Source organism: Colias eurytheme, chromosome 15 (genome assembly GCF_061535395.1).
Source record: "Colias eurytheme isolate Ceu_HAF_F1 chromosome 15, ilColEury1 Martin Lab GWU primary, whole genome shotgun sequence".
NCBI lineage: Eukaryota > Metazoa > Arthropoda > Insecta > Lepidoptera > Pieridae > Colias > Colias eurytheme.
Genome location: NC_142994.1, coordinates 6,846,322 through 6,872,639, shown reverse-complemented (window position 1 = coordinate 6,872,639; position 26,318 = coordinate 6,846,322). Strand labels below are relative to the sequence as shown.

The following is a 26,318-nucleotide window of genomic DNA, read 5'->3' as shown; positions in this document are numbered from 1 at the left end:
ATTGCAACCTAAAGCTCTGAGGAAAAGCGTATGAAATTCAGTGGCGGTAAAGTTAGCTTAGTCCTTTTCAGAGCTGCAACAGCTGGCCTTTTACGGTCGCCCAAAATTAAACGACTTAAGAAAACTTATGTGTCACGATGAAATAGTCTTTATTGTATCAGCATAAGGTTTATTTCAGCTTTTGATTGTACAGACTCGTGTGCTTTATTTCCATCAAGCAGAGCTTGGAAAAGTTGAAAGATAGACCAGTCAGGACGTTTTGACTATGGGCTTCTATGAAACATGCCTTCAGTCGCTACGCGCGCGTCTAACTAGCAACACGGGTTTTGACATATCATGAAAATGGCGGGAACTTTACGATAATGTTCGAGCTTTTGAAGGAAGTTGCAAGCGTACAATAAAAATTGTATTATTTATTGATCTGTTTGTTTAATCGTGTTACTTGTATGTTATATAGAAGAGAATGACTTTGTTAAAGAGTTTTTAATAAAATAATATGTAAGTATCCGCTCATAATAATATGTTGAAATTTAATATCCCTAGAAAAATATTTATTTAAAAAATGCACATAGTGAAAATTTCTTGGTAACTATATTTTTCCGTTCTATATAACAAATTGAGTATAATAAACAAAAATTAAAAGATGGAAAAAGTACAGACTAACAGAATTTTAAATTCGACTTAATTAAGTTATTTAGGACTATAGTAATTTTATTTCTAGTTCTAGAAATTATAAATCTAAAAGTAATTTATATTATTTTTTTAATTTCAAACAAAAATATTATTGCCACCACAGACTAATAATAATATACCACGTATAAAACAATCAGTTCTAAAATACTCACTGAAAAATTGAAATTGTATAATATTTTTTATTTGAAAGAGATTAAAATTATTTTTAATTTGAAATTAATGTTTTAAACCTTCTCAGTACACGTTAAAGATGTTCATTTATTGATCGTAAGATCAAAACTTCAAATTACAAAATTCATGTAGGTTTACAATTAATGTTTACAATGTAAAAAAATATCCAGATAAAATGGGAAACAATTTATTTATTTAAAATGTAGTATGTACATAAATGTATAATATATATTAATAATATTTGCAATTCATTCAAATTGGTAATTCATGTACCTAAATCGTTTAACTACCTATAGGTACAATTTTATAAAAATACTTACATTAATTAGGTCTAATTGTAACATAAGATGAGTCGTCGGTAGAATATTGTAGTAGAATACATTATGTAAATAAAATGAAAAACATTTAAAATTTGTAGCATTTAAAAAAAAATAATAATTGCCGACGGCAATTTAGGCCCTAAATATAGATTTGAACCAATTATCTACATTAATACATATATTTTTTTTTTACACTACTAAATATAATTATAAAATGACAAATCGTAAAGTTGTTCGGTCGATATCCAATTGGAACTTAAAATCTTTTAAAATGAGTCTACTTTAGGAAACATTATTGAAAACAAATTATGTAATACGAGTACTCCAACAATTACACTAGTTGAATAATCGTATTTTTAGTTAGGGAGATCGAAATAAATATTATGATCACATTCAAACTTTTCAAAAGTTTCTTCAATCTCATATAAAGTCGAGGCGGTCTCGTAAAATATCTCGGCTTAGTACTTACTCACAAAATTTGTGAACAATTTATTTAGATTTTTGGTCCTTCAATCTATCTTTTTATTACGTTTTAGTTGATCATAGGGCATTCTAGTTCAAAAGTTTTTTCAACAACACTGAAAGTACGGGTGAAATCGGATGAAGCTTATTATGGTATTAACTGAAATCTCTAACCAAGTTACCTAAAGGGTACTTTTTTTTCATGTAATTTAATAAAAAAGAAACTAAATTCATGTTCCATGTGACATTAATTAAACAATTTACCTTTAGGAAGGCACAAATTACCTTTAGGATCTTGAAGTACATAATACTTTAGGAGTATGCTTATTGCTAGTTAAATTATTTATGAGTTAAATTCAATAGGTGCTAATTTTGCTACAAACATATGTAACGGGACTTGGATTGCAATGTGCAGTGTTAATAATGAATAAATTTATCATTAACTTTCGATGAGTTTGCGCACACGTTTCGTCCACCTTGCGGCGCGAGAGCAGTTCCTATTTTGTATATTTTCATTTTCAAATTCGTATTTTTCATTCAAATATCAATGTATAATAATTTACTTAAATAAAATCCGCAGGTTAATAATAAGTTAAATTTTGGTTTTATTTTTAAAATTTGTTGAAATAAGATTGAGAACTTAGCTCGTCACAGAATAATGGAGACACAGAAACTGAAAATACGTTACAAATAAATTCAATCTTAATGAAACGGCATTAACGGAAATATACCTCTAACAAGCTTAACGCCTACGGATCCGCCCGCGTAGTCAAAGAAAATTCTCCTACGAATGAGAGGTTTCACTGCTGTAAAAGGTAGCTTGTATCATTACCATCCTATTTCTTAACTACTCAAATGTAATTTCCTTTAAAATACTCCGTTGCGACGACAAACCATAAATACACTTTCTTTGTTTTTTTCTTATACATTTACTAGCTGTCCGCCCCGGCTTCGCCCGTGGTACATACCTATGAAAAATAGATGTTGGCCGATTCTCAGACTTACCCGATATGCACAGAAAATTTCATGAGAATCGGTCCACCCGTTTCGGAGGAGTATGCAGACTAACATTGTGACACGAGAATTTTATATATAAGATAATAATATTTTTTAGGTTTAGTAGAATTTAACAAATCCATCCAATCAACGAAACAAAAAAAAAATCCACAAGTGCATCTGAGGATGGACAAGCACCATAATAACAATATTCTTTTATTAAATTTCCATTGTTTTTTCCAAAATCATTCTAAAATGAAATTCCAAAATGGACCACGGTAACATCTGGTAGGTTGCAACAAAATTAATCAAACGCTATCATAATTTATATAGGCTTTGCAGAATCCCCTATGAAAATAATATTCGGGTAAATGAAAATTCCGATGCATTTGAAATCGCGAGCGCCGCGCTGAGGATTTAATTCCCTTGACTGTTGCGAATCGGCGCATGTTTTTTCATTAAAACGCATTCAATACGACGACGACGTGGCTTTGAAAAAGGGGACCTTTTCAAAAAAATTTTCCTGACATTCCACTCAGCACTGCTCCCAATCTATTCAACTCTTTTAACATAACGTTATTGACATTTTTTGTTATTATACCTCCGGCATTTACTACACTTTTTGGATGCAATTACTGGAAAATGAAAGTGAAATGTTTCCTATATTATAATATTATTTACGCTTTCTATCTTTTAAATTCAAAATGTTCATCATAATAGACAATAAAAGCAGATCCATGTTTATAAATTTCAATACAAGTTTAAGGTTACTATCGAACTAAGAACAATGCCACCTTGTAAACATAATAAAAACAATTGAATTATGAAATCCACGCCATTCATCCCGTAGACCGCAACAGTCCTAAACCTTTTCTTCCTTTTATTACGCTTTGATTATAGAGATTCTTGGGTGACAGGGTGCGGTGATGTGGTTTCCCTACCGTCGCGTTGACACTATGTAGTCCCATTAGTACACCATGAGGCAGGGTTAACGACCCGTTCGCGTGATACCGCACTACTTTGAGCTTATTTATACAATAAAGCGTACCTAGAGCTCGACGTTCAAGTGTTACACACGCCGCGACCTATCAAATTTCCATTATCAAGACTTGCGGCTGAGATATGGCAACATTAGTATAATCTTACTGTTGTTCTTTGGGTAGATTAAATTCCTTGTGCTATTTATGACATTCCGGATTCATCGTTGTTTAATTTGGTTGAGGCCTCTAGTCTTTTGTTGACTCACTTTTTCACCTATAATATTTATTGATACCACCATGAAAATTTTAGAGTTGCTTAGATAGTTTTCATAATCAATGACGATAACTTTCCAAATAAAAATAGGAGAAGCTTGTGTGATTGAAATCTTTCAATCATAATTTGACAAGTCTACAGGTAGTAAAGGTATTTTCATCTCATTGTTAGTGATTAAAGTAAAATAGTTTAAAACATGGACTTTTGAAGCAGTTTCTGAAATTTATCTTTATTTCTAGTGATTATCTATACATTTGTTTCCGTCGAACATGTTTATAAAAACAGACATTCCTTAGCAGACATTATACGTCGAAAATTGTTTGCCAACTCCCGGATGCCTAAAATAATCAAATCACATGAATCCAATTTTGCATCTTATCAAACTGGATGACTTATTCAATCTAGCTCATACAGTCCTAGTTTGATAGCATGAAGTTGAACTCATCTTTTTTTGATAGTCAGTTGAAAATGCATGATGCATTCATTTGTTGAACTCTTACCAAATAAAGCATTGATAACACGAGCTCTTTCTGTGGCATTATTGTTACTCGGAAACATAAAATCAAAAACAAAACACTGGTTTTAAATTACCTAGGTGCGTATAACCAATTTCGAACAATAGCAAAATAGCACATAGTTTGAAACATCAATTTTTCATTACTAGTGAGTAAATTGAATGAGTTAAAAAACGGAAAATTGTAAACTGGTTGTTGTATTAAAATATATAAATAAATTATGCTACTGTATTAATAAAATATTATATTAAAATTCTAATATTTGAAACTGTCTTTCTCTTTACTGTAGTCCATGAAGAATCTAGTTGAACAAGTACCTAATTCGATATTTAATTCCAATATTTAGTCGATATAAGTGGCAGAATAAAGAAAAGCTAAATTAAATATCTTTGTTCCAGGAAAGAGAAGCGTAACGAGCCAAGAGAGCATTTAAACATTAAGTATTAATGTTTTAAAGAACACAATGAATGAGGACGAGTATTTGACGATAGAATCATAAAGGATTTCAGATGTCGTGGCCGAGAGACGTTGTTTAGACAATGCCCGGCCTGGTTGGAGTCGCTACAGCGTCCGCATTTCTCCAGATATTACTAGCATTTGCTGGTAAGTTTGTGTACATATTCTCTTACTTTACGTCTTTTATATAATGTAAATAATGGTTTTATACTTAGCGGTAGTACACATTATTATTTAAAATAATGTTAAAAGATTTCTTGATACTTTATTCCCGAACTAAACCGACTGTTGAAAAAGTTTAGGGAACATTGATTGTTGGTAGAGAAGTTGAAACTTAAAAAGCAGCAAATAGTAGTAATAAACGTAAGAATATCTCAAGAAATTAGCTCGCATTTTAATCACAATTAAGTTCAGTTTAATTCAAGACAGTCCGTAATAGTTACACCTTCAGACAAAGGTAACTGGCGAGGTATGAAGACAGCCAGAGGGAGGCCGGAAGCAGCTGTGTCGCTCGCGTGCTGTTTACCAATTTATCACTAAGCTGATTATATATAGGCTGGTTCTTCAGACGTATTTTATCACCTTGTTTGTGCTCTTTCTTTTGTTTACCACTGTTTTATTAACACAGCCGAAATCATACTTTTGGGCTAAAGCGGCTAAATCCTTTCAAAAATAATGAAAATAGGCACCGATAATTCTTCATGACTTTACAATATATTACCAGGTATTACCAGGTTAGGTATATTTTTATTGTCATCTGTTTTTTTACACGATTTAACCCAAATTATTTATTTATACTGTTTAATGTAATATAATATAACTGAAGGGAGCAACCTAAAATTGGTAGTTTTCAAATATCAATGTCTCTAATTTGCTGATTTAAATGGTCAAATGAATAAAAACTTCACTTCTCGTTTTATAATATTGACTATTTTGCTTATGATGTAGGTAATTAATTGTTATATTCTGTGTTTCTGTTCATTGCCTATAACCTGATATAATATAACCTTAAATCAATTTAAAAAAAGGGACATTTCTCAGAAGAAGCCCTATATTATCTATTACTGTATAACGGCTATTCGAAAATTAAATTATAAATGAGTAGACATTTCAAAGAAAAATATATTTTAACAAAATATGGCTTTCAATACGTTGAAATTTAATTAAAATCACTAAATATTCATCTGTATTTACATCAGCGAAAGATAGAAATATATAGAAATATCGGATTAATTTTTATTCCGCGCTTATACGATTCATAAAGGAAAACAGACACGGGATGAACATCTGGCAAATTAAAATAAAGCCATGAATGAATGGACGTGCAGTGTCGTACATAAATATGAAATATAAATTGCATAAAAGTCACAAAAGGCGCACCGCAAATTGTGTTTTCAGTACTGTTTTGGAGCGCAGGTGGCGGGCCTGGTCTTAAGCTGGAACGGACGCCGCCAAATCCGTACACGACTTTAATTTAACTTTGCTTCACTGAATATCGTTCTTGCACTAAAATTTCTAATTTACCACAGTCGTCATGTCACACCCGAATAAATTAGTTTGTGAAATACTAAGTAGTCCGAAAACATTATCATTTCGTCTAACGATGAATACAGAAGTTAAATTGAAACATGTATCAACAAAAGTTTAACAGCATTTCGTTGTATAAATTGGAATTATATAATGTAATAACGATACTGCAAAGTTCGTGTTTTCCGCAAAATGAAACGCATTTTCATTATTTATACGAAAAAAGTAAAGTAGGAAGCAAAAAATATACACTCGTGTTAACTACAACGACGCCAATAAACGTTCAAGATAAACATTTTGTTCAGCTCTGAGACTTTTATTTGTACAATAAGAAGGAAATTCCATTAGGGATGATCGCTATTATAGATATTTGGGGAGCACAAATGCAATAGTGTAGAATTTGCATAGGTAGGAGTTCAGACGCGCCACGCCGGTACGATACGGTTTGAATACGTAACTTCACTACATCGATGCGGTCGCGAGAATACTGTTTCATAAGCGACAACCCATATTTTTGCTGTGCTTTTGATATTGAGAATAAGGAACGGACCATTTTACGTGTATTTCACTTGTAATATTCCAAATTGCAGGAAAAGAACTTTGTAATATATAGAGTTTTAAAAGTGTTGGTAGGTATTTATTTTGTTCTCTACATTTCACAAATCTTGTTTTCATGTTGTACTGTAAAATTGTTAGATTGATATAAATTCATTATTTTTTTACAACTAGGTATACAGTTACATACTTACCGACGATTTGTAATTCACACTTACAATGTGATAAATTTATCTGAAATCGAGTTGAATTTGTTCGCACCAATGAAGCTTTTGTTGGGCCGGCGCGCCGGCGTCAAGTGCGACGCGATCGGCGCAGGCTTGCACATGCCACGTAAAGAACGACCAATGCACCGTGAAATTGCCTATTTTCCACGTGAATTTTATTTATTTATTTCATACATCGATGACATTTCCATTCGTTCTATAACTGCAGCTCACCGCATCGGAAAATCATACGGCGAAACTGGAAATGTGCATTCACATCTGTCTTTATCACAAACCGTTCAAAGTCATGCGATGTAACGTTTAATTAAATTACTCTTGAATCTTGAGCATTAACGAACTTGCTCTATGAATTAAAAATGCAAATAGTTGAGTGCGATACGTCTCAAATGCATCCTGTTTTAATTCACGGTAAATATTCGTAATGAACGGTATCTCGTAGGCATTAGAGTTCGCATTCGAACGGTTAAATTCCACAGATATATCATTTACCTCACTGAGACCCTTCTCAAACTGATTCATTTCCGATGCACGGTTGAAGCTCTTTGTGGAGTTCGTCGGCTGCGAATTGCTCACGTTTTCAACATTTGATTGGGACATCAATACCTATAAAATATTGTTGCATTCGCTATTGTCGTTATAATGTGTTTGTGTCCGCGCTGTTTATGACTATTTGAAATGTGGAAAAAGGTTGTGAATCAGATTTTCACATCAAACATATTTCATATTCCGGTGAGCATTTAAGTCGTACTAGAGTTCCGTTCGCCGAGAGTTAAGACTGCAAAACAGACGCTGACTGGCGTCTCCCTCCCCGGCGAGCTTTTCCTCCATCACGTAGCAATCGCGTCTGCAAAATGCAACAATGCATAAGAATTCAATCTTATGTTTGTTACAAAGATGTATAAAGATGCAATATTAAATTTCGTTGTAGCGAGACATCATTGAAATTAAAGTAACCCTATATCTGCTTTTAATAACAAACAAATGTGTTTAAATAGAAGTCTGATTTGTGTTCTTCATCCATATTCATAGATTGCAAGGTACAGACAATACATTTAGCTCGGGTTTATAACACAGGGCCAAATATATTTAAATTATTGGCTGTGAATAGTTTCATTATACTCATGCTCTGAATTAATGCTATAGTAATGATGAAAGAGGAAAGAAGAAGCATCGGTGTATTCCCAATATCTTCGTCACATGACTTCGAATCTAAATCAGCGTTAAATAATTGAACTCCGTACAAATTTGGTTCCCCATTTTGGCAAAACTATTCTCGCTTCAATGAATCCCATAAAACTATATGAATTGCCGCAGGTGTCGTTCCCGACTGTAAGGTTGCTCTAAGCCGCACTGAGCTGTATCATCCTGTATTCAGTAAATGTAGGCCGGTAAGCTTTCTGTTATCCCCGAACACTAATGAAGTTTAAAATTATTATTATATAAGACCTTTAATTCACTGCTTTAATAACCAGCAATTATGGTTTTATGGTTTTTATACGACAGTTGAGAAAGGTATAAGAATCTTCTGACACTTCCACGAAGTAGATTTATCTTTTTTAACCTATAATTTATACCTATATTATTTAGTTTTATAAAATTTTATTTCTTCAACATAAAATAATGCTAGCGGATACTTAACGCATTGAAAGATAATTGCTTAAGATAAAAATACACATATTAATTACAAATTATATAAACTATTTCCACGAAAGGATCACTGTAAAAGTAAATCATTCTCCCGTAGTGATTTGCCAAAGCAAACGAATATAAAAAAATGCTTTCAAAAAGTCATACATCGCCAATTATTATGTTTCTCAGTATTTCCATAACGTCGAAACTTATCAAGTAGCATTAAAAGATTAAAACTCGATAGTTCAGTGAAGTTGTATCGAATCGCAACTCGAAACGATCTCTCGAGTCAACTACGATATATATTTGCAATGCAGGCGGCGCGTCCGTGGCGAACTTCGCCTGGCGAATGCAAAAATTTAAATTAAAAACATAAATCAGGCGTGTATCGAGTAAGTTTCGAGACCGGTATACATTTCAACTGCACGCTTCGAAACATATACTTGTTGGCTTATCGATTTTTTATACGAATATCTCCATTTTAATAAACCGAACTTAATATTAAAATATCGAAACTTAATATGCCTTAATTTAATTTAACCGTTCGGCGAACAAGGTTATTACATTCATTAATTTGAAATCAAAATAATCTAACATCCGTCAAGTGAGAATATCTTGTTAAAATAAAAGATACTTAACAGATAATTACGGCAGACGAATTTTGTTTAAGTATTTTTGAATTAATTGCTCTGAAACATAAGTATAATAATCTTATAAACTTAATTAAGAGAACTTCACGACGCTCAAATTAGAAATTTTAATCTCTCGAAATCCGTTCATCGTGAGGTGATGTTGCTTATGAATTTTGAATATTTACACTTTTGCAACGAAAAATTTTCATGTTCTGCTTTTCTTTGAAACGTATAAATTATATAAGTAGAGTGATTTTATTACTTTTAACATACCTATTACATACCTATTATTTACATTTTTACATACCTATTATTTAAAAAAGATCTTTGCGATTTACGAAATACATTTTCATGTTTATTAACAGATTTAAATGTAATTAATAATTTTAAAAATAATTAGAGCGGAAAAAATCAACTATCAGCCTTTCATATATTATAATTAATATATTATGACTGTTCAATAAGTTTTGTTATAAAATTGTTAGCATATATGGAAATTTTTAAAAGAGTTTGTTGTGTTCTTTACACAAAATCACACAAAATCAATGTTATTGATAAGGAGGAATGTTGCAGCACCAAAAACGATTTCACCATAAATTAATGTTAACTCTTTTCTTACAGTCCTTAATTTGTATTACAATACTTTTCAAAAATTTGTTGTTTGCGACAAAGAGAAGAATGCGTATTTTTGTAAATGTTAATAATTTATTGAATAAAAGTAATATAGAGACAATTGTTATCAAGAAATATGTTGCTGTTTCAGTGGCTTCTTAGACTATTTACTGATCTAAAACGAGATGATTGTATTTCAATCATCATTTTCAACACTATACATTTATACAATCTATACAATTTTCTTAGTAAAATTAAATTCGCTCTATTTCTTAATTTACAAAACTCTGTAGTATGTATTTTAAATATTTTTTATAGTAATATATTTATTTATTTTATGATTAAAAGTTTTACTATATTGCCTTCAACATATAAAATGTGTGACTGCTTTTCTGCAAATTAATTTCTTCCATAACAACTAAGCTACTTTTTTTAAATGTCTATTTGATTAAACACAGGCTAACATATCAATCTGAGGGGCAAAATTACTAAAGTCAGTTAAAAAGTGATTATACGATATTCTGTAATAACCAATAACGTTTCAAATTGCATAAATGAAATATGAACTTGCAATTAAAAACGAACATTGATCAAGCGAGAATTAAAAAAGGATTGGTTATAAATTAAAACGCGTTGACGTTGACAGGAAAGTATTGGCTATGTTGCTACAGTTATACCGTATAACTTTATATTATGGTTATACTACGATACTATGTAGATAAACATGCAATTTATATTAATCATCATTTATTTTCATTCATAAGCATATTTTGTTCCCACTGCAGTGTCACAGGGCATTCGAGGGTTTAGCCGTTAAGCCTCCACAGTGGAGGAGTACGGTTTTGTAGACGTCACATGTCAAACTTTAGTTCACTGGTTTTACATATGGTTTTATCGCGATGTTCCTTAAACTAGATAGTACATGAGTGATTTGAATAACTTGCAAATATACTGAAATAAAAAAAAATCTGTTTGTTGTCAAATCTTCCCGATTGACGTAGACGGCTTTAATCGATAAGTCGCTACTGCTGCCAACTATTTCGCAATCTTCTATTTTAGAAATCATAATTTAGATTAATTAATAATATGAGTTTGGTTATTGCTTTTTGGTACAAAAACTTCTATTTAATAGATATACATTTTCATTGAAATTGGTCGAAAATACTAACAGTCTACTATTTATTTTTTTTATAAAAAGGGAAATAATATTTTCAGACTTTTTTTGTACGTTTTAAATATTTAAAGACACATTTATTAACAGATTAATGCAATTATTTGAAATATGTTGTATGGGATTGTTTAAATAAATGGCAACATATCCAGAATTATATCCATTCGAACTACATAACTTTTCGCAGGTCATAAATTGCTTTTCGTTTCAGAACAAGATAAAAAATCGGTCGATTTTGCAACCCTCCCTCGTCAGTTAGCGTTATTAAAATGTTCTTTTATCTTCAATCAAATGCAATTCATCAGCGTTCATAAAACAATGATTTATCCGCTCTTGATTCAACAGCCAGGAAAACCAATATGAATCTGTAGAATTGTTTACTATTAAAATAATAAATACGGTGAAGGAAAACATCGTGAGGAAACCGACATGTCGAAGAATTAAAAAGTTCGACGACATGTGTCATCCGCCAACACGCACTTGGTCAGCGTGGTGGATTATGGCCTGTACCCTCATAGGAGGCCCGTGTCCCAGCAGTGGGAACGTATATGGGCTGATGATGATGATGATGATGATGAAAATAATAAATATTGTAATTTTTCGTTGGCATGTCATAATATTTTCCAACTAAGCATGGATACATAGATGTATAGGTACAGACAGAGACTATATATTTTAACAAACGTTATTTTGAAAACAACAAGCTAATCTAGATAACTCTTTGTTACATTAATAAAGTTGAAGGAAGGCATTCAAATTTTAAATACAATATAAAATATGATATTTACAAAAAATGACAAAAACAGATGATACAAAGGAAAGTATTTAAGCTATTTTCAACCGGAGATTTTTGGATTAAATTCCATATAACAGAAAATTTATTAAATTTCTTTACTCAAAACTGAAAACACACTCATAAAATGCATATTAATATCAAAAATGAGATGATAAATGTAAGCAATTGGAGTTGCACAGACTTAATTAGTGTCGGTTTGATTGCAGCCGTGAACGGCGTCAGCTGGGAGGAATGGTGGACCTACGACGGCATCTCAGGTGAGCCAAAACCCAAATTATAACTATTCCGCTCAAATGCTCAAATTGCATGCTGCTTTTGTATTCCATTTGTTATCTGTGCTTCTGCATAAATATCTGTATGAATCTATGAATATTTATCAGTCAGTGCCGTCCTTTTTATATTCAGTATCAGTTTATTGATAAAGCGTGTAATTTGCTTTTAATTTTCAGAGATATTTCAAAAATGGAAATTCTATTTGAGAGATTTTTTTAGAGAAGCACAACATAAAATACAATAATTTAATACCAACGCACACAATTTTTTTTCAGTATTAAAATTTCCTTGAATCAAGCATGCCAAAATATTTATCGAATATTTTTAATCGAAATGTGGATATTGGAATTACAAATACATATACTGACAGCATCTATAGATAAGCAACTTATTAAGCTGATAAACATTACAATAGGGATTAAACAGCTCACATACGTGCTCTATTATCGTATTACACATAAAGGCTTGACTGGACTGACTACCATAACACACGGTAACGTCAACTGCAAATCCGTATGTGAGGGGATGAAGTGAAACCTCAATCCATTGACCTACCGCAAACGCACCGCAAATATAACGTTTCCCGTATCAATTTTTCTGTGCCGATAACATTTTTGCCAGTTTACGTGACATGAAATTTATACGGCCAATTTATCTTGCATTCATATTGCGTTACTCGCGAAATTGTGAGGTGTGTTATCATATCATTCCGTAACAGAAATTTCAGTCTTTCTCCAATTTTATGATATGCACATGATATTTCTGTAATAAAATTTTGATTTATGCGTTCCTGTACGAGCTTTACAATGTGGTTTATGCTTATGGTGATGTTTAAATAAATTTGGCTCTCTGATATTTACATAAGAATTAATGTGCTAAAATTTTATGTAAAAAGTACCTATGTATCTATTAATAATAAAAAATCATCAACATCGAATAAAAGCTAATGCATACCTAATACTAGGTATAATACACAAATATTTATATATTTACTACAACAAGGTTAGCTAATCAAGTACTGTAGACATTCGTTAAAAATGTATCAGAGTAGCATTTTCGATACATCCAGTATTAGTAAAGTGATGTTGCGTGAGACCCTCACCCTCCGATCTCTTGTAATATTCAAGCCCATTAGTAATCACGCTAACTACCCAAACTTCGATCTCGCTTCTTTTTGAGTTTTATCACGTGTTTTTAAAGGATTTATAAATAAATAAATAGCCACTTACAGGAACCGCAGTAAAATCATAATGGAGCGTATTTTTTTAATTAAATCGTTTAAACCGTCCGATGATATTCTAACCGGCCATAACGATAGCCGATAAAAGCTTAGAAACGGTACTTGCGGAGTGCAATACGAATAGCGCAATTAGAACCCTGCGGCTGACGTAATTGCAGTTTTTATCCACACAACAAGACCCGTATGAACCGTGTGCCAAAAAGTATATACAAGGAAAGTTCACTTAACGCATAGCTATAAAGTAGGCGTGACCGCAACCGCTGCGCCGGCTTACTCATGCAATTTTCAAGGTCATAAATAATAAAACCGTGAACGCGATCCAAAGCACTTTGGCCACTTTTCCGCTGTTTTCTCCCATATTGAAATACCTCGTAGACGTGAGCGGTTTCTGGATGGCGCTACTTACACTTTTTACGGCATGAAATTTAATTTTACAATCCAATTTAACTTAGTGTATACCTTTATTATTTCTCCAGACAAGAATATTCTGAAAGAGAATATGCGGCATAAACAAATGAGCATTTTAATAATTGACATTTTTAAAACTAAATTCGTTTTATGATATCATGGTATCTACTTAATGATATAAGATACCTAGTGGATTTTTGGTAAAGCTAGTGACGGATTTTATTCTGTTATAAAAAAACCTCTTTTTTCAGAGTAGAAAGTCATTCTTCATTCTAATGAATAGTTCGTAAATCATTCAAGTCACATATATATGACGGAAGAAAGGCCCAAAAGGCTATTTTTTAAAAGGGTGACGTCAGCAATTCTGACGTCACCATCATCAGAGCAGACGCTCATACTCGGAGTAGAACGCCTGTGGGTATTTTTACTGCCTTTTTTAATTCACGTCGAAATTACTAATTTTAGAGAGAGCTCCGAACGCTCCAACGGCCGGCGAGTGAATGTGCTCTGTGCCGTCGGTCGCTCGTATTTAAAGCAAACAATGACTCACAAGAATTAGTTTGAGTGTTGCCACTCGAATTTTTACAATGAATTTTCATCAGTTTTAACAAACATTAATTATTTCGTTAATTTAATTATTTCATTAGTGGTCGATTAATGAATCAACCACTTATTTAAAAAGATCAAAGTAAACTTTAGCTAGTTATAATTATTTAGTAGTTTGAGGGTAGTCGCTTATCGTCGTTGCGCCGACACGGCCATACTGACAGGCGGTGCGCGCTCTGCACCAGCCTCGTTGTAAATGTCTCGTTGTAAAAGCAGGTCACTAATGCGCTGGACTGACCAAGTGAAATCTGCTATAGGAATTTGTGTATCAGACTGCACCAGACAGTCTAGTAACAGGAAGACATGGTGGGAGATCGTGCGGAAAGCTGTGTCCGCCTCCACTACCAATGTGGATGTCTCAACGTGACCACGACCACTCTGCCAAGAGTGAATCGACAAAGAAGAAGAGAACGATTCTCGGCGTATTTTGTGTCGGTTCTCGGAGAGTCTCGAAGGTTCTCGTAAATTTCTCGGAGGTTCTCGTAGATTTTAAGTCTAACACGGCCATACTGACAATCGTACGTCCTCGTACGCCTTTTCTCGTATTACAACACTACGGTAGTTCATCTCGGGATTTCAAAAACACACTGCCTCGGCCACACTGACCTTTCAGAATACTGAACACTCCACATGACAGACACAGTCTGTTCGCGTATCATGTGATCAACACCTACTCATTTGTGATATAGGCAGATTCTCGAAGGTTCTCGTAGATTTCTCGGAGGTTCTCGTAGATTTATGCTTATCACAAAGAGAGGCGCAGCTCAGATAACACACACAATTCCTTCGATGAACTACACTCCCGTTACAATTATCCACGTAACAAACTTTTACTTTACACAACGCACGAAAAAACACAAACGCCAGTATGCCGTTACAAAACTACGTAAATCGTTAACATTTAAAAATAGAGAGCTTGAATTCTATCCAACTTCTGATGACGGAAGAAAGGCCCAAAAGGCTATTTTTTAAAAGGGTGACGTCAGCAATTCTGACGTCACCATCATCAGAGCAGACGCTCATACTCGGAGTAGAACGCCTGTGGGTATTTTTACTGCCTTTTTTAATTCACGTCGAAATTACTAATTTTAGAGAGAGCTCCGAACGCTCCAACGGCCGGCGAGTGAATGTGCTCTGTGCCGTCGGTCGCTCGTATTTAAAGCAAACAATGACTCACAAGAATTAGTTTGAGTGTTGCCACTCGAATTTTTACAATGAATTTTCATCAGTTTTAACAAACATTAATTATTTCGTTAATTTAATTATTTCATTAGTGGTCGATTAATGAATCAACCACTTATTTAAAAAGATCAAAGTAAACTTTAGCTAGTTATAATTATTTAGTAGTTTGAGGGTAGTCGCTTATCGTCGTTGCGCCGACATATAAAAGTTTGTAGAAAAAATGTCGACCGCTTTTAGACTTCCATTCTCATTAAGAGGGAACATGTATTCGAGTTGATAACATGTTCATACCATATCCATTGCAGTGTATGTAAAATAATTCCATTTTTTTTTCAATAAGAATCATAATTAAGCGAACATCGCGCTTGTATGTGGACAATAATAATGAACACGTGCGCATTCATAAAATATTATTTCATGCACATTTCATACATTCCATGTCATTTCACGTGAAATTTCAACAAATAATTCGAAAATGCTCGTGGATATTTATGACGTAATCGGAACAATGAACATTCAGTCGGTATGTGAATTTATAATGTCCTAATCAAAAGTCCATCTAATGGCTCAATTTGAAGGAATATTCAAAGCTGGATTAATTTAAATCGTGTGTGTTATGTAGTTGCTAATACTGTTTATTGGTATTGTGCTTGTGAGATGACCTAATAAATAGGTAATTAGGGAATGGCATGTACTGGCGGCCGCGATTTGAACGCTACATCATAGCATACAGGACACATTACACATTGTGTAACAGATTCAGACGTTGCTGAGTGCTTTGATTAGTATCAATATACACTACATAATGCGGTGTCAAATGTTTCTAGTGTTTATGACTATATGAACAATGAGCATCATACTAACTATGGAATGATGTTCTATTGTAAATTTGTAGACCAGAATTATCTTGATACATTACCTACTATTGATTTTTTTATTTATTAGAATTTCATAATAGTTCTAACTTCAACTTCCTCTGATATTCAGACGAAGGTAAAGTTTGTTCTTAAGATAAGATATATCAATAGTCATTTTATAAAATTGTTAACCCGAAAATGCTTTCCATTAGGTCCAGCATTCTGGGGTCTAATCAACCCAGAGTGGTCGCTATGCAACAAGGGTCGGCGGCAGTCTCCAGTCAACCTCGAACCAGAGAAGTTGCTCTTCGATCCAAACCTACGCTTTTTGCACATAGATAAACATAGGGTACGAAACATTAAAATAATTGAGGGGGAGCTTTTATTGCTTGTATATATGGGTACTTAAATACGTTTGTTATACCCACATATATGTATAGATACTTTTAAGTAGTTTGTAAAAAAAACAGTATTGAATTCTACAACAACCTACAATGATTATTAAGTATATTATGTAGCACAAACACAATTGTTAAAATTGTAAGCAATTCAATTGTTGAATGTAGGAAAAGAAAAAAACAAATGAATATAGGAAAGTTTTACCTATTTGTTTTATACATTCCAAATAGATGAAGATAACAATGTATTCGACAGATAAATGGATTAATAAGCAACACGGGTCACTCGGTAATATTCACCGTGGAAAATGAGACTCGGCATCACATCAATATAACGGGCGGGCCGCTCTCCTACAAGTATCAGTTTCACGAGATACACATACATTATGGCCTCCACGATCAATTCGGCTCAGAACATGCGATTAACGGATATTCTTTCCCCGCTGAGGTAAGCAAATTATTTCATCTTATTATCCACGATACTATCCGTAACGGTCCAATTTCTTATAATACGTTTTTATTCGATTTCATTGTTCACTAGAAGAATTTCGCATCTGCAATTTTATCATATTGTTGTTTGGTCTATACGTGACTGTTATAATTTTGTAATTTTATTTCTTAAGTCCGGGCATTTTAAAATAAAGAAAAACATGAACTCGACAAAGAAAACTGAATAAGTGTTATTAAAATGGTCTAACATTTACTGGTTCCACAATTGATATAATTAAACACCGAGAAACGTAACAATGATCCTAATAAATTCATTTATAAAACTCGTATTTATATTGAAATAAAATAAAATCTTGAGGTGCTTTGCTTTGTTACACGTTTTATATGAGTACATTTATATTTGTCTCGTTATCGATAATAATAAATTCAGTATTGAGCATTTTCTATTTTTCTTTCCCTACATTTTTAAGTTTTAAACGTGTAGCAATGTTTAAAGACCATTATATGTATATTAAAAGACGTATCTACACCACGCATATTTGTGTTTTCTATCCGGTAGACTTCACTTCATGACCAAAGTCTTTGAAAATTTTCATCAAAGAGAACTTCCCTGTTAATCTTACTTTGTTATAAATAGATTTACCTCCAATACCAAAAATATGTTTAGTTCACAACCCATTTAATTCCTTGTATTATTAATTATACGATCTTAGTGACGCGTTTGAAGGATTTGTTTGTGTATAATGCGGATATAGCATAATATAATATACAGGCAAATATATATGCCCTATTTATCAGTAAATTCAAAACACAGACGTCAGCACGTCTAGATGAGTCTGCAATCAATTAGTGCGCATCAATCCGAGTGTTTACTCGGCGTAACTTGAGGATGCAATACGTGTTCTCTAAACACTAATTAAGCTCGTGTTACTGTTAATACTTTCGCTTCCGTTAATTAAGCGTAACTCAACGGCATGCACTTTAGGAAATTAGACAAGTGTAGACAGCGTGTTTATTAATTTGTTTAAGAGTTTGCGGGTGGTAGCCTTATAGCTGATAGATAGATATATTTTGAACAATTTTATGTACGTCTAGGTAAAGATTGTCTGAGTTATTTGGGATTAAAAAGTCATTATTTATATTGATCAAATACAGAACTACCCAGCAATAAAAGTAATAATAAGATATTTCGTGATAAAAATAAATTTGCATATGATTTCTGTATGCTTGAATTATTTAAATTCCATTTTTCATTTCTGATTGATTTTTTCTGCCCGATAATCAGACGTTGTTGCAATCAATTTTATATAAAATGAGAAAATGAGTTGAATCAGTCGCCCAACAATTCAACCCACATAAGCATTAGTCTAAAAGCTGCTATTTTTATTGGGTACCTACTCAAAGAAAATGATTATAGACTTTTAAAAGAACTACAAATAAGAACGAAAATATATCTCGTATAAAATACAATTGTGACAAAAATAACAAAATTAGGAGGTTCTTCAACGCACATACGCATAAAGCGTAATACCGCCAACGCAGCCCAAAATGATTACATTAACCATAAAGTTGACAAACATTTCACGTAAATCTGTTCGTCGCTAAGCCGCAAATAAACATACCTAATACATTAGAATGTTGTCGCGGATTTCTTTCGCAAGTTCAAAAGAAAGTGTAACAGATGTTTTACACGCATGGGCCGCGCGCTCCCTCCGAGCCGGATCCCAAAGTAATCCCGACGAACGACTCTCGGCCAACTGAAGCGTGCCTACTGTTTATTTATGTGACAAATTCTTGCACCGTCACGTTAAATCCCAAATCATGTGCTTATTCTCGTGTAGATTTAACTCTGCGCAATTTACCTTGCTCTTTATTATCAAATTTTATTCCAATGACCCGAGCTTTATTTCAACATTTTTAACAAAGCACTCGCTTTGTATTATGCGAATTGGGAACGTATAAATATGATTTTCGACATTCAAGATTTCCTTTTGTTACAGATTCAAATATTTGGTTTCAATTCACAGCTGTATTCAAACTTTTCGGAGGCTTTACATAAAGCCCAGGGGATTGTTTCAATTTCTTTACTATTACAGGTACGTACGTGATTTACTTAGTGTTATACAACAACGCTTGTTTGCGAATTTGAGAACCTCTTTCATTCGACCCCCGTATCTGCACTACGTGTAGGTGTTTATTAAATTTTTGCGTGATTGGTTGAATGCCTAATTTAAAGGCAGTTTGCCAATAATATCATGCTTTAGTTAGTAGTAGAATAAGTTAAAATCTAAAAATATAGTCACATAGGTAAGTATTTAATTTTTTTACCTTTTATAATATAACATCTTATTAAATTATCAATAAACTTAAAAAAGAAGGAGGTTATCAATTCAACTGTATTTTTAATAAGTCCTTACCTACCTCAGAACTTTGACTGGGTGAACCGATTTTGATGATGTGAGTTTTTTTTTCTATTTCAAAAGCTGTTTATAAGTTTTTTATAAAAAATAATTGTTAGATAAAATATTTAATTATGTACTTCATACCAATTTTAAGTGCATGGATTTAGTGTTACTCTACTACCCTTGAAATAAATAAATTTGACATTTAAATGTGCATTTAACTATTATTATGAGATGAATTCTATCTCATAGCGTGGAGGAGGAATATAATGTTTATGTTTGTGTATTATATTGTTAAACAATAAATCATAGATAATCTGGAAATATATATGAAATAGGTTCCTGTAATGTGAGTTATCGACGGCGTGTTATCACGGCGCCACACCTTTCATAGCTTCACCCAAACTGGGGGTAGTTAATTAAGGAAATTGGAATTTTCTGTGCGCTATTGGATTAGCCGCCGAAGCTATTAGTTCAAATTAAGAACTGTCTGAATACGAAATGCAAGTTTTTATTTTCGCCGACACTAAACTTGCAAAGTAATTGCCGTTTTGTATCAATTACTGTTTCCATTAATTTTTTTTTTAGTTTTAGACTAGCCTTGTTAGATTGTGTATCTGCCATCTGATAATCTCAGCCGGTCTTGTTCTTTTTTAGTCATCAGTGTATCGATACATTTTCTGTTAAGATCAAAAATGCAATCAAGACTAATTGTTTCCAATAATAATTTCTAATCTTCGACTTCTCAAAATTGTACGAAAGTAAACCTAAAGAAATTTGGCAGTGTTTGTTAAAAAGGACAAATTGGACAATGGACACTTAACACAGAACATATTATAATAGAGTATTTCTCCACTATTAAGGTTTGAAACAAACAACAAATTTATATTTATCAATACTTTTCTCTTCAAGTATCTATTGAGAAATTCATTGAATTCTAATTGTATCTATTATAATTTATAATGCATTAGCAAGAAGTGCAAGTTCTCCACAACTAACAAATGTAACGTGAATTTCTAGAAATGTTAATCGTGTTTCGAGAACTAACTTGTTAGAGAATATCTGTATTCTAAACAAGGTGCAGCTTTACTTTTGGTTCGGAAAGTTTTTGCTGTGTTGTTCTTACTTGCACTATATTTAGCTTTAGTCATTTGAAAATGCAAGGTGGGATTCTTGAAAAGACACGAAACCGACGTTTCCACGTTCATAAATGTAGATTTTATAAAATCATTCCCTATTCCAATACATTTGAACCAAAATTTTTATACTTTATTATCAGCTTAATAAATAAAATAATATTCAATTAGTTTCCTAATCTTATATATAAAAATGAATCGCAAAATGTGTTGGTAAGCGCATAACTCGAGAACGGCTGAACCGATTTCGATAATACTTGTTTTTTTATATTCCTTGAAGTACGAGGATAGTTCTAATGTAGAGAAAACGTAAATATGTACCACGGGCGAAGCCGGGGCGGACCGCTAGTCTATAATAAAAATATGAATTATTAACAACGCCAATAAATATACGACACAAAGCGTGACAAATAATCAATTATGCGCAAACATTCCTTCGAATGTTTACAGCGGTTCCAAGAAACGAGATCAGTAAAGGCTTTAACGTTTACTTTATAAGTCAGGTTTTCTCCCGAAGTAACTATTCGATCGTTTTACGACTCCCTAATGAAGGCGGGTCCGGTGTTGTCTCTAGGGGACCTTGTTTACACCACGCTCAATGTTCATATTTCGCCCGTGAGCTTACACTATAAAGAGACGTGCGAAAGCAAGTTTCCCTCTATAACAAAATAGCGGAGAATTTCATATTCCTATAGAATTAATTTGCTGTTGGGTGCATTTTGTGGGTTATATTAATGCATACAATTGCTATTAATTAGTATGCTGAGAGATAGCAAAGTTGTTTAGTTACGAAACTTATATGAATCGAGGTTTCGACAATGATATTATTAAATTTATACAATGTTGTTGTTTTAAGTATGCTATCATATTTCAATGGAAGGTTTACTAAGCAAAATAAATTATGTTTCCGTAATCATAATAAGTTATTTTGAATTTTTATCAAAATTTTATTTCTAGCTCGGCGATTTATCAAATCCAGAACTAAGGATTTTAACTGAAGAACTAGAAAACATAAAATATGGAGGTAAGAACTAAGAAACAAATAAATACTTCAGTTAAAGTGTTTGGTTACAAATGACATTTTCTGAATTTTGGTTAATGTTATTATCTATTATTACTTTTTTATTACTATATACGCAAATCAGGTGCGGAGATGCCCGTAAACCGTTTATCGGTACGAGGACTACTCCCAGACACGGACTACTATATGACGTACGACGGCTCCACCACCGCGCCCGCCTGCTACGAGACCGTCACGTGGGTCATCGTCAATAAACCTATTTATATCACCAAACAACAGGTGAGTCATTTTAGTCATATATGTTAATTGGACGTAATATATTTCTATAGCTCAACAAAAATATTGTTGAGTTTGTTCTCCTCATTGTTGAGGTACACCGTACACGCCCAGTAAATTTGCTGATTGTTCCTCTTAAATAATTGAAAATCCGCTTTCTGAGAACTACTGATACATAAAAATATTCACATACCAATTATAAATCCAAAAGTTTCAAAAATTATCAGCAACACTAACAACTCTTCACAGAATAAACCATTAAAACATTCCACACCTGATAACCTGAGAGTTCAGTCAATTATATTTCGATTCAGCGTAGCGTGATAAAAAAATGTATAGTCAAGCAACTGATTAAAATATACTTTCAAACATGGCGTAGGCTCCAGCCCTTAACACACATAACTGCAATACCTGAAAATTTCAGTCCCACAAACGGGTGCCACTTGTAAATCAAACTGAAAAGCTTTTCAATGTGCACATTCGCGTACGAGTACCCACCGTAGCGGTAATATTCATAAACAAGAACTCAGTAGTTAATTTAAAATTAAGAATAGCAAAATAACGTGTGCATTGCTCATATAAATCAGTAACATGCTACTATAAAATTGCGGAATTTCCCGTGAGTTTAATTCGGTATAGTGTTTATTTGGTTTGTATATATAAGTACTGTTAGTCGGATATGAAATTTGTTAAAAATTCATTTTTACCTGAGCTAAATTTTATACGGTTCCTGCTATAAAATTATAATTAATAGATACATTTTTGTCTTTGTTTGAAATTAGCAACCTATCACGCTGAATCTTTAAATTTAATATCCCTTAAATACATACTACTAGTTACTCAATAGATGTATCAAAAAAGGAACCGTTATTATCTCTTGGGTTGTTAACAGTAACTTAATGATACGACTTCAGAGTTATTATAAATTCTGAAGCAAAATATTCTAACATTCCTTTGTATTTTCATTTCTATAATACTTGGAAACAATGACCGCTATGAGCAATTTACCACGGCTATAGTGTAAAGATGAAATTTTCAGAATTCTATAGTGATCATTACAGTAACTGTACTAGGAAATACTTAAATGCATTGAGTACATAAAATATTCCATGAAGTTAAGTATTATGAAACAGTTTTGAGTAGTCGGAAAGTTGTTGCTTCGAAAAGTTTTCAAGTTTGGAAACTGGAACTACGGTATAAAAATTTAATTTTTATAATTATTTTTATTCTGTTTATGATGTTAGCTTTTTTAATTATCGTTTTTATAATATTTTTGTTTAATATAGGTACCTGGATGAAACATGCGTATTCTTTTATATTCTCATATAAACATAATACCTTGTAGTTGGTGCCAACCTAGTTACTTCAATTAGTCAATTTTATGCATATATTATGATTTTGTAGCTCAATGTGGACAGGTTTGTAAGTAGTGCTTTGAATAGAGACGTAGGTCGTAGATAGCACGCACCCTCGCGGTCGCTTCCAGAGAAACGTGTTTGTGAATTGAGCCATGGCAGAGGCTAGCGTAATAACATTTTCATTTGTGCTCACGCTACAATAAACAACTCACGTCCCTCGCCTTCAGACAAAGACTCCGCCGTGAATTATGTACGTGTTAAAAGTAAACTGAAAGTGCCGCGTTGTATGGCTGTTATTATAAATCATTGTTTATGTTTTCCGTTTGTGTTGGTGGGAAATTAAGTGCCTGCAGAAACTGCTTGCAATCTCGAACTTCAACACCCTGAGGTCGTGTCGAGGATAGCCCTTACATTTTCACAAATGTTTTCAATTTCATGTAAACAGTACGTTGCGCTTTCAATCTGGGAGGTGAATAATAATTTGAAATTATTATCGAAAGTTTTATGTAGCGAGTTTGCAGGAGCGGATAATAATGTTACAAAGTTGAATATCGTGAAAATGAGCCTTAACTCGAAATACAATTTCGAGCGGGCCGTGAGCGAAGTAACGATTTTACTCATTTACGGCAATCTGAAAGTTGTTGGCTTTTAGGTGGTGTCTATAATCACAATCAAACGGTTTAATACAGCGTGAATAGCGATGGGTCTGAGATAGGGCGGATCGCGTGCCCCGCTCCCGTTAATCTCACCGGCTATACCAACACTCTACTAAAACATAAATGGAAGAATTTTCAATTTACCGCAAATCGGTATTTCTGTAGGAAACAAAATTTGTTACACATTGAAAGGCGTGAATTGTGAGAGTACAAAACATTAAATTAATGTTATTTTATTGATCAAGTATAGCTTCTGCATTCGAAGACATAAAATTTAGATACCATTAGGTTAAGTTCTACTGTTAAATTTTTGGTTTGAATTGAATCTTTTCATTCAATAGCGTTGTATTTTCAATTTTTGTGAAAATATATATTATTTTATCCATCGTTAAACTCAGGTTTTTATTTCCTGTTAACTATTATAATGCACTAAACATAGTGAACTTGTACAGTTGCACGGTCTAAGGCGTCTGATGCAGGGCGACGCTCGTCACCCGAAGGCCCCGCTGGGAAACAACTTCAGACCTCCGCAACCCTTGCACCACCGCGCTGTGAGGACTAACATCGACTTTGACTTGAGCAAGGTAAATGTTTCAATATGGTGATTATATTTAATATTTATATATCAATTATAATGTGGTGTAACAACCTACTCATACATGTTCATAAAAAAGCTGACTAGACATGATACTTATTCAAGTAAGTACGTAAGTACCTAATTAAATTACACATTTAATGATATTTATTCAGTATCAGCAACTTTTTAAGACGTATCTTATAAAGTTAAGCATTCTCCACTATATTGTGTATATGATATGAATTTTATTAAGTAGGATTGTCTTTTGCTCACACAATTATTAATTTTTTCATTGTATTGTTCTAGTATCCTGGAAAAACTTGTCCAAGTATGCAAAGAAATATGCATTATAAAGGTATGTATTAAAGTATAATTTTCTGGCTACCAAACTTACCTATTAGATTATAATGGTTATGTTGTATCAATAAAAATATCATACATAACACATCTTTGGTAATAATAATTAAAAACTGCTACTGCAAATTATTTTTCAAGTAAATGACGTTCAACTTCTTTGGTAGAGGGTCGTAACTCGTAATTTAAATTATATTATATCAAGTAGGTAATTTTATTATCTTGAATTGAATAATGAATTTAACAGTTCCTAATTAATATAATAAACCCACTTTACATTTTTTATCTCTTCAAAAAATTAATAAATAATTTGTTTGTTTCAGCAAAAACGTGGACACAGTATTGAAATGAAAAATACCCGGTAGGCATTTGTATTAAAATAAGTATTTAAATTTTGTAGAAGAATAATATTCTGTAAACCTACTACGAACATAAGCCTTTGTATATACTTTTTGTACAGTCTCACTGAAACATTCTGCTTATGATAGACTTGTATTTGTAATAAATTGTATTATAGACTTATTGTACTAAAACTTAACTAAAATGTTATTTATAAGAGCGCTGGAATTCAATTATGATATAACATGTAGATGTATTAGGATATTAAAATAGAAAAAATATATATAATAAATATTCCATTAGTGTTATATTAAATAGAATGATGTAACGGCCTCTTAACATAGGATTCATATTTTCGGATAGATTATTCAGATTGCGCGTGTTAAGTAACTAAATAGTTCAAATATACGTATCTTGCATTATATAAACGGTTTTGTATCCTTTATGCAAGTAGGTAATCTAAAATAGGTAATCCTTTTAACAACCAACTTTGTATTGATAATAATACCTATTTAAATATATATAATATTATTTCGCTAACATCTTGTTAAACTTTTAAAATATAAGAACTTTTATAATTTAATTATTTTAGAGCGAATTAAAATGAATTTAGAAAATCATATCATGTTATTGTATGTAAATTATGAAAATTGTAGGTATTTCTTTATAGAGCCATGCTGTTAGGTATGTACGGCTTTAATGAAATTTTATTTATGTCATTTATAAAATATTGTTAATATATTAAATACTCCGGCTTCTAAAGGTCTGA

At 32.5% G+C, this 26,318-nt stretch overlaps 1 protein-coding gene across 1 annotated transcript; it reads left to right on the top strand.

The window, feature by feature from the left end:
• Positions 1-306: 306 nt before the first annotated feature.
• On the top strand, positions 307-26,318 carry LOC149902380 (carbonic anhydrase-related protein 10-like). The gene is made up of 11 exons (XM_090110022.1): positions 307-498; positions 4,810-5,014; positions 12,223-12,273; positions 16,795-16,931; positions 17,237-17,428; positions 19,431-19,526; positions 21,926-21,992; positions 22,114-22,268; positions 24,732-24,863; positions 25,163-25,211; positions 25,534-26,318. Exons 2-11 carry the CDS (start codon positions 4,951-4,953, stop codon positions 25,554-25,556), a joined length of 966 nt encoding a protein of 321 aa, XP_089966148.1. The 5' UTR covers positions 307-498; positions 4,810-4,950; the 3' UTR covers positions 25,557-26,318.